General features: G+C 54.6%; 1 protein-coding gene across 3 annotated transcripts; it reads right to left on the bottom strand.

Moving 5' to 3' along the window:
• Positions 1-438: 438 nt before the first annotated feature.
• Positions 439-7,526, bottom strand: BMP4 (bone morphogenetic protein 4). Of its 3 annotated transcripts, none has more exons than XM_061157028.1 (4): positions 7,433-7,526; positions 3,980-4,104; positions 2,529-2,855; positions 439-1,569 (listed from the first exon to the last, which is right to left on the bottom strand). In XM_061157028.1, exons 1-4 carry the CDS (start codon positions 7,492-7,494, stop codon positions 713-715), a joined length of 1,371 nt encoding a protein of 456 aa, XP_061013011.1. In that variant the 5' UTR covers positions 7,495-7,526; the 3' UTR covers positions 439-712. The 3 variants fall into 3 exon arrangements, with proteins under 3 accessions (XP_061013011.1, XP_061013010.1, XP_061013009.1); XM_061157027.1 differs by having other exon boundaries at positions 2,529-2,908; positions 7,223-7,522; XM_061157026.1 differs by lacking the exon at positions 7,433-7,526 and adding an exon at positions 4,412-5,133 and having other exon boundaries at positions 2,529-2,908.
• Positions 7,527-8,630: the final 1,104 nt, after the last annotated feature.

The raw sequence follows: 8,630 nt of genomic DNA, 5'->3' as shown, positions 1-8,630 counted from the left end.
CAATTGGAGACACCCTGAGGTATCATAAAAGCAGAAGTGGGAACCATTTCCCTAGAGCTGAGCCTCTTATCCATCACACTTTGCTGGGACACACCTCTAACAGGTGAACAAAAGCAGAGGATATACAAGGAGCCCAAAACTGAGTCTTTATAATCTGGCATACTCCTTTCATCCCACTGTTTCTCCAAGGCATGTGCCATCCAGATGGGAGAGGGCGCTGCCTGCTTGTCCTTGTTAACATTAAACAGAAGTGGAGAACAATTCACCCTGGCAATTCCCATCCTCCACCATCTAGTTCCTGTCTTCCAAGGTAACCACCCCCAGGTACCACCCTCTGACTTCTGCTGTACCCCAACCCCACCTTAACAGAAAAAAAATCTCCTCCAAAAGAGACGGAGTATAGGAAAAGAGAAAGAATTGAAGATAAAAAGAACTTAGTTTACCTTTAAAATAATGACTCATTTTATTTTTTCTTTTAATATGTAGTTATAAATATACTTTGTCAAAATATATGATCAATATGGTCAAAACATTTGCACGTAAAGTCATAAATAAGGTCAAGGTGAATGTTTAGTTTTTTTCCTTTTTTTTTTTTTTTTTTTAAGATAAAAGTCCAGCTATAAGGAAGCAGTCTGTGTAGTGTGTGGGTGAGTAGTGGATGGGGTGTGTGTGTGTGTGTGTGTGTGTGTGTGTCCCCAAGGAAGGCCTGATCTCAGCGGCACCCACATCCCTCCACTACCATCTCCTGATAATTTTTCAGAACCACCTTGTCATACTCATCCAAGTACAGCATGGAGATGGCGCTCAGTTCGGTGGGAACACAACAGGCTTTGGGGATGCTGGAGTTGACAGAGTTGACGAGGGTCTGCACAATGGCGTGGTTGGTGGAGTTGAGGTGGTCGGCCAGCGGAAAGGGGCAGTCCCCGTGGCAGTAGAAGGCCTGGTAGCCTGGTGGGGCCACAATCCAGTCGTTCCAGCCCACATCACTGAAGTCCACATAGAGCGAGTGGCGCCGGCAGTTCTTATTCTTCTTCCGGGCCCTCTGTGGGTGATGCTTGGGGCTACGCTTGGCCCTCCGGCGTCGGGTCAAGGCATGTCCCCGGCCATCATGGCCAAAGGTGACCAGGAGGGGCCGGAGCTGGGCCCAATCCCCACTCCCTTGAGGTAACGATCGGCTAATCCTGACATGCTGGCCCTGGTGGGTCCGTGTCTGATGGAGGTGGGTCACCTCAATGGCCAGCCCGTAGTTGGGCTGCTTCTCCCGGGTCCAGCGAAGGACTGCAGGGCTCACATCAAAAGTTTCCCACCGCGTCACATTGTGGTGGACCAGTCTTGTGTCCAGTAGTCGTGTGATGAGGTGCCCAGGCACCGCTTCTGCCGGGGGCTTCATAACCTCATAAATGTTTATACGATGAAAGCCCTGCTCCCAGTCAGGGCCCTGGTCCACCTGCTCCCGGAAGAGTCGAAGCTCGGCAGATGAGATCACCTCGTTCTCTGGGATGCTGCTGAGGTTAAAGAGGAAACGAAAAGCAGAGTTTTCGCTGGTCCCTGGGATGTTCTCCAGATGTTCTAGGCACCGTTGGGGAGGGAAAAAATAAGAGAACAGGGAAAAAAGGCACATGAGCTTCTTCAGAGACTGAAAAGTCAAGAAACAGCTAAGAGTTGGGTGATGCATAGTGAACTCTGTTTATATAGTGGAAGCCTATTTGGGAGAAATAAGCGCACCTTTAATTTGACAGAGCAGATAAATGAGGCAGTAAGCAAACCAGCCAAGCCTAGCTAGCATTCAGCAAGCACCACAGACAGGATCTCCCAACCTCCTTTACATGTCTAATAATTTCCATGTGTCAGCTCCTCACTCCACCACCATCAGACTCCCCTTTGAAAGCCCTCCTGGCTTTGTGTACACAGTTTTCTTTACAAGTGGTTGTAAAGAAAAAGGGGGCCAGCAGAGCAGAGGCAGGAGGGAACACGCACACGGCCACCCTCTCCCTCTTCTTCCACTTTCGAGTATGTTACCAAACATTTCCCCAGCGATCTTGGAAACACAGAGCATGCCTTGTTGATCATGTTACAGAGAGGAAAATAAATTCCAACACAGTAATGATGCTGGTGGATTAATAACTCAGATTTACTTTGGAAAAGAAACATCCGCTAGGAAACATTCAGATCGGATTACAAGGCCCCTATTGAATAAACCTGACAAACACACAGCTGTAATATTAAATTCAGTAGGTGCTTTGGAAAAAAAAAAAAAGGCAGAAAACCTGGCATAAAAGGCTTTGATATAGCAAAAACACACCGCAGGGGCTAACCCACGTCTGAGTGGTGTCATTCCCCTTCTTGCCGACCCCTCCCTTCCCTCTGTCTCCAAAAAATAAATTCAGCCACAGCTCTGGAGACTCTTGAAGGTAAGCAGCTCTCTTTTCTCAGTCTCCTGGATTTGGGGCTCTGATGTAACCTGAACTCCTCGTCTTCCCGGAGCTTCCACTGCCCCACCCCAGTCCAGATTCCAGGTAGGGACTGACCTTCGTGGTGGAAGCTCCTCACGGTGTTGGCCCGACTGGCGGGGCGCTCAGGATACTCCAGACCGATGCCCTGGATCTGCTCTTCCTCTTCCTCCTCCCCAGACTGAAGCCGGTAAAGATCCCGCATGTAATCCGGGATGACTGCGCTCTTGCTAGGCTGCGGGCGGCGGCGCAGCCCGAACATCTGCAGAAGTGTGGCCTCGAAGTCCCGAAGGAGCTCATGGCTCTGCCCTGAGCGGCGTCCTCCCGCGTGGCCCTGAATCTCGGCGACTTTTTTCTTCCCCGTCTCAGGTATCAAACTAGCATGGCTCGCGCCTCCTAGCAGGACTTGGCATAATAAAACGACCATCAGCATTCGGTTACCAGGAATCATGGTGTCTCTGGGGAGGGGAGGAGGTGGAAGGGTAAAGAATAAATAAACACCAATAACTAGAGAGAAATAGAGTTGTCTCTGCATAGGCGTGGAGAGCTACAGCTAGAGGGGCCAGAAGTAACACAGGTCAGAAAGATCAAGTTTGTGTCCTCCCCCGACACACACCCCCCACCACCACCACCACCAGCTGCAGCCGTGCACGGCCTGAAAGTAGGAATTGCCCTGTAATTACTTGGTCTAACTTGTTTACAGTCAAATAACCCCAAATCAGATAGCCTCCATCCTGTTAATCTTTTTTTGTCCCAACTGCTATCTGAGCCATGATCTCAGCCTGGCTTCTTTAGGGATAAACAGTTAACAGTGAGAAGGTAAAGAAGGGTGGGGGAGGGAGAGTTCAAATGCCAGCGCTCTCCTCTCCACTTCAGACCTTCAGCCTCTCTCTCCCTTCTCCTCCACCCCCCCCCCCCTTCTTCCTCCGCCCTTCCTAGCCCGACTTCCACAACTTCCAGCTGGTTCGGAGGAGGGAGGGAAAAGCAGAGAAGCAGAAGCAGGGTGAAGAGACGGGGCGGCAGGATCTGGGAGCGTACCGAGTGGCCAGAGGGTTTATTTTACTGTGGCTGAGGAGTTTGAAATGCCCAGCAAAAAGCATCTGATCGCGCCCTCTCGCTCACTCCCAGGGAAGGGGGTGTGGGAGGGGATGATTCCAAGGGCGACCTCTGTGAGTTTTGACAAGCAGCTAGGAGCGCGCCACAGGGACACTGGGTGCTCTCCAGTCTTGTGGGGAGGGGGGCGGTCAGCTCCCCGGACTGAGGACCTTCCATCTGCTCAGCCCCTTCTCGCTCCCCTTTCTTGCAACGCAGGGATCAGAGAGAGAGCCAGTGGGAGCAAGCGGCACTTTAACCAGAACCGGTAGGCTCCGAGCGCAGCGGCTGCCCGGCCTAGAAGAAAGCGACAGCGCTGCCAGAAAGAAGAGTGTGGACTCTGGAAGGAAGGTCCGACGGAAGGGACACAAGGCGAGCGCGGGTGGGGAGGGCAGAGTGAATTCCCGGGAGGAGGGAAGGAAGAGGTGTCTACTCACTGACAGAAAACAAGGCATATAATAACAGTCCATGATTCTTGACAGCCAATCTTGAACAAACTTGCTGGAAAGGCTCAGAGGAGCTGCGGCAGTGCGTTGCTCTGGATGGCACTACGGAATGGCTCCTAAAATGAATATTTGAATATAATGAGACTGGCGCAGACGGACTCTGTTTTTCTTCCAGCCCCTATGAGTCACGTGAGAGCAGAGGCCCCGCCCCACGCACGGAGGAGCCCGCCCTCCCCGAGGCGGGCGGTGAAAGGGCCCGCGCGCCCGCCCCCGCCCGCGGCCCCACCCCCTCCCGGAGAGGCCCGCCTCCCCGCCCGCAGCCCCAAGCCTCCAGCGGGCCGGGAGGAGCTCGCCGTGGCGCTCTGCGGAGCCCTCGGCGGGTCTCCGGGTGCAGCGCGTGGAGGACGTGGTCCTCGCCCCTACCTGTAGCCTTCCGGGCGTCGAACTGGGCCCTCGCGCCAGCGGCCTGAAGCCAAGGGTCTGGGGAGTACCGTAGGGGCTGCGCCTTTCGGCGCGAGCCCGGCTCCAGTGGGGCCGGGATAGGGGGCCGCGGAGTCTCAGCCGCCGAAAGCCTCACCACCGAGGGTCATTTAAAAAGGAAAGCGCTGAGGGACACACAAACACACACACCGCGCGCACCCCACTTCCTCCCCAGGGTCTCGGAGAGGCTAAATACTGCTCCCAGTGACAGCTAGTCACAACCTGGCGGACGCCTGAGAATGTCCAGAAGAACTGGACAGCCGCTTTAGCTCCCAGCCCAAAGCTGCGGACCCTGTCGCGCGGGGCGGGAGGGGGAGATATTTAGGCGGTTATCGGTGTGGGAAGGTGATGAGGCAGCCGCCGCTAGGCTCCTTCCTCCGGTTCCTTTACGGAGACAAACTCCGCACTACGGCGATCCCCCGCCAAGCAAAGCAAATCCCCAAAGAAAGTGGTCCGCGGGCCATTCAAGGCGCGGCGGCGGGCGCGGGGACGCAAGGCTCGCGACAGACTCGAAAAGAGGCGTCTCCTGAGAAAAGGCGCATCACATGTTTCAGGTCTCAAGGTCGCGGAGGTTTTACAACTCCCGACCCGCCGCAGAAAGGAAATCCCACCGCATTCCCAGGAGTCGTGAAAACCGTGAACAGCTTTCGGCCCGCGCTCGACCTCTGCGTCTGCGTCTCTTTCTCGCTCTCTCCCCAGCTTGTCTTTTTTAAACCACTACTCCTCCCCCGCCACTTCCTCCCCCACCCCCTTCCTCCTTTGCACCGGCTGCAGAGTCGCAGCAAATATTTCTTCAAGAATTTTACCAACCCACAGCTCAAGGAATTACTAGGGTTCTGATTCTAACCAAAGATGCTGCATGCGTGGGTCGCCCAGCCCGGGGGCCTTAAAAGAAGAAGAAGAAAAAAAAAAAAAACTTGACCTACAACTGCGGCAGCCCGGGGCCTTTTCAAAATCCTGACCCACGCAATTCTGCGGCAACCCGGCCCGCCCCGGGGTCCCGAGTCCCACGATTCCCGCTGCAAAGCGCAGGGCACCGGCTGCCCTTTCCTGGGGCTGTACTCAGTTGCTGCTTCGGGTCGCTTCAGAGCTCAAGGGCTCAAGTTGCCCACCTCACTCTCCCCCGCAAACTTGGGGACACTTGGAAAAGAGGAGGAAAGGATCAAGCGCTTAGCCCTCTCTCCGGCCGCGGCTGCCCAGCGCCGCCAGACACCGCACTGGCCGAGTTGGGGAGGCCGCGGGCGCCCCTGCGCGACGGTCCACACCCGGCGAGAGTCGCGCTGCTTTTTGACCGGCTTTAGGTTTTCCCGCTCCCGAGCCACGGCTGGGGCTGACTGCGAAAGGGTTTGGAAGAGCAAAGAGTTTTGAGACGCCTAGAACCCTCAAAATGCCCCGTGGGAGGAGCTCCAGAAATGGGATAAGCAGACGAAGGGCCGGTCCCCGCGGGCGAAGGGACAGTGGAAAGGGCGGGAGCCCCTCAGTCCCCAGACCATCCTCCGACCCTAAGAATCTTCCAGGGCGCGGCGCGAGAGCGCGCAGCGCTAAAACCGAGAAACCTGGGGAAGAGGGAGTTGTGTTTCAATTTCAGATTCAGAAGGATTCTTCTCTAATCACATTTTTCTCCCCCAATTTTCTCAATTAAGAGATAAAAGTCGAAAATCACTTTCGTCTCCAGAACTTTTTCTTGGGGGTCAGGGATGGATCTTGTCGCAATTGTCTTTTGCTTTCTTGCTCGAGTTTTCTCCCAACTCCAAAGTTTGTTCAGAGCTGGCCTCAGTTTACCAACTCAATGTCTTTCGGGGTTTTAATGTCTCACAAAGACTTAAGCTCATAAAACGCAATCCTAACCATCCACCAATTGGTGCCCAGGAAGCGTCTAAGGCCGCTGGCCCAGCTCCCGCGGGCAGGGGTCTGCAGGGACCTGAGAACCCCAGGACCCTCTCCCGTCGGCTCTGGGCCGGAAGGGCCAGTAAGAACAGTGCGTCCGATGTGCATCTCGCCAGCGACTCTCCAAAGGACACGACAGCCCTGGGACCTGCGTCCCCAGAGCGGCTAGCATCCCGGCCACCGTCCCGACAGACCCTACACCATGAAAGGATGGAAGAGCTCCCTGGATGCTCCAAGTCCACGAGAATAGCTCGTGGAGTAGGCGTGTTGGGCAACTGCGGTTCGCCTGCGCTCAGGGGCTTTAGCCGACTGGGGGCTGCGTTGGGTGACACTCCCCTAGACGCAGCCCTCCGGCGGCGCGCACGCTCCAGAAACCGCAGAACTGCGCTTCCCACCACCGAACCCACCCAGGTTAGGTGTTCTCTCTCCATCTCGACGACCCTCAATTCCCTCACTTTCTCCGGACCTCAGAACCACCTCTCGCTTTTCTCTCCGACTCTTCCCGCCGGGCAGTCACAAATGCTAGTCCACGAGCGTCATGTTCCGCTTAAGATCCTACAGTCTTTCCCAACGACCTCCAACGAAAGGCTTCTCCTCTCCCCCTTTCTCCTGCCCTGAACCTACTAAACGCTGAAATCGCCCGGGGCTACCCAACGGAGAAAGTGGTCTGGGCAGAGGCAATAGTGTATATGGAAGTGTCTTTCAGCACCAGCATCCCTACCTCTTGTAACCTCTAGTACCACCGTTGGGTGGTGGGGGGGGGGGGCACATTTTGCCTCGACCACAACCAGAATCCCCTACTTCTCCCCTCAAGGATGCGCCTCACAGCAACCCCCTCCGCCCTTCGCCAGGTTTAGCCTTGCTCACCATAGGTCCCTGCAGTAGCGGGCTCGCCAGCAGCAGCTCCTGGGGACCTCTGTACAGCTGCAGTGAACCTGGGCGAGGGCCGAGGATTGGGGCGCAGCAGGCTCGAGACGGCGCGGACGGGAATCCCATCAGGGAGAGAGGCGAGATACTCAGCACTGATCAGCAGCGACGTCGCAGGCTCGGGTCCCTCCGCTCAGATGCCAAACTCACCTAGCTTCCGGGCCGAGCTCCGCTCCCGTTCCCTCCCTCCTTCCTCCTCTGCCCTCTTGCATCTTCTTCCTCCTCTTTCCCTCTCTCTCTTTCTTTCTTTCCTTCCTCCTCCTCTTCCCCGGCAGCCCCTCCCTTCTTCCCTCCTCCCTCGCTCGCCTCCCTTTCTGGGATGGGAGCCCCGCCCACATCCTCCCATCCAGCCGCCGGGCCTCGCCTCGCAGGCCCTGGTCCCGGAAACCCAGGCAGCGCCCGAGTCCGCCGCTGCCGCCGCCCGAGCTGAGACGCCGCTGTGTCCAGCTCTGGGAAGCGATCGGGGCTCACCTGGGGACCACGTGCAGAGGTACTAGAAAGCATGCACCGACTAGTCGCAGTACCTTCCAAAAATACCCATGGGAGTCTGTGGGCTTCCCTGACTTTAGGAGTAACTGCTGCCCAAACTGATGATTAAAACACTGAGTAATCACCATTTACCCCGAATAATTAGAGATAATGAAACACCTCTAAAATCAGGTTATGGAGAAAGGAGCTGTTGGATTGGTTTAAAGGGAGGCCTTCCATAAACTGTTAAAGGATTTCCAAACGTTGAGAAACAGGCTGTGCTCAGAGCTGTGTGCCTAAAAGAGGTACCTCTTTGGCTATTAAAAGATGACTTTCCTTCCAAAACTTTTTTTTTTTTTAATGCTTGTGGAAAACCTTGGTGATGACCCTCAGAAAGTCACCCCTAATAGACACTCTGCCCCTCCAGACCTAACCCTTCTGAGGACAGAGGTGGCTTGGAGACAGGATGGGGCCACGTTTTTACACAAACAGAAAAGTCTGTTTGTAACTCAGAAGTTCAAAGTACCGACGAGGCAGTTATTTTTGTTGTTATTGTTGATTTTTGATGTTGTGGTTTACTTGTGGTGCACCTAAGAATCCTTAACCTCAGCTATCTGATGTTCTAAAGAGGTAACAACTATAGAAGCAACAACCTTCACGGCCACAAGGACACAAGAAAAGATACCCTTTGGTCTGTTTTTAAAGGAAGAAGGGAGATGAGGAGTTGGCCCTTTCCATTAAGAAAGTGCTATTAATCATATTAGCAGGGAGGTGGAATGTATAGCTTTAAAACCTTCCCAAACAGGAGCTAAATTCACACAGTGCCTCTGATGGAGCATCATCTCTCTTTTACAAACACTGAAGGGGAAGTACAGCCAGG

Source organism: Dama dama, chromosome 12, assembly GCF_033118175.1.
Source record: "Dama dama isolate Ldn47 chromosome 12, ASM3311817v1, whole genome shotgun sequence".
NCBI classification, from domain to species: domain Eukaryota; kingdom Metazoa; phylum Chordata; class Mammalia; order Artiodactyla; family Cervidae; genus Dama; species Dama dama.
The sequence above is the reverse complement of the archived record's forward strand: the minus strand, read 5'-3'. Positions and strand labels throughout refer to the sequence as shown.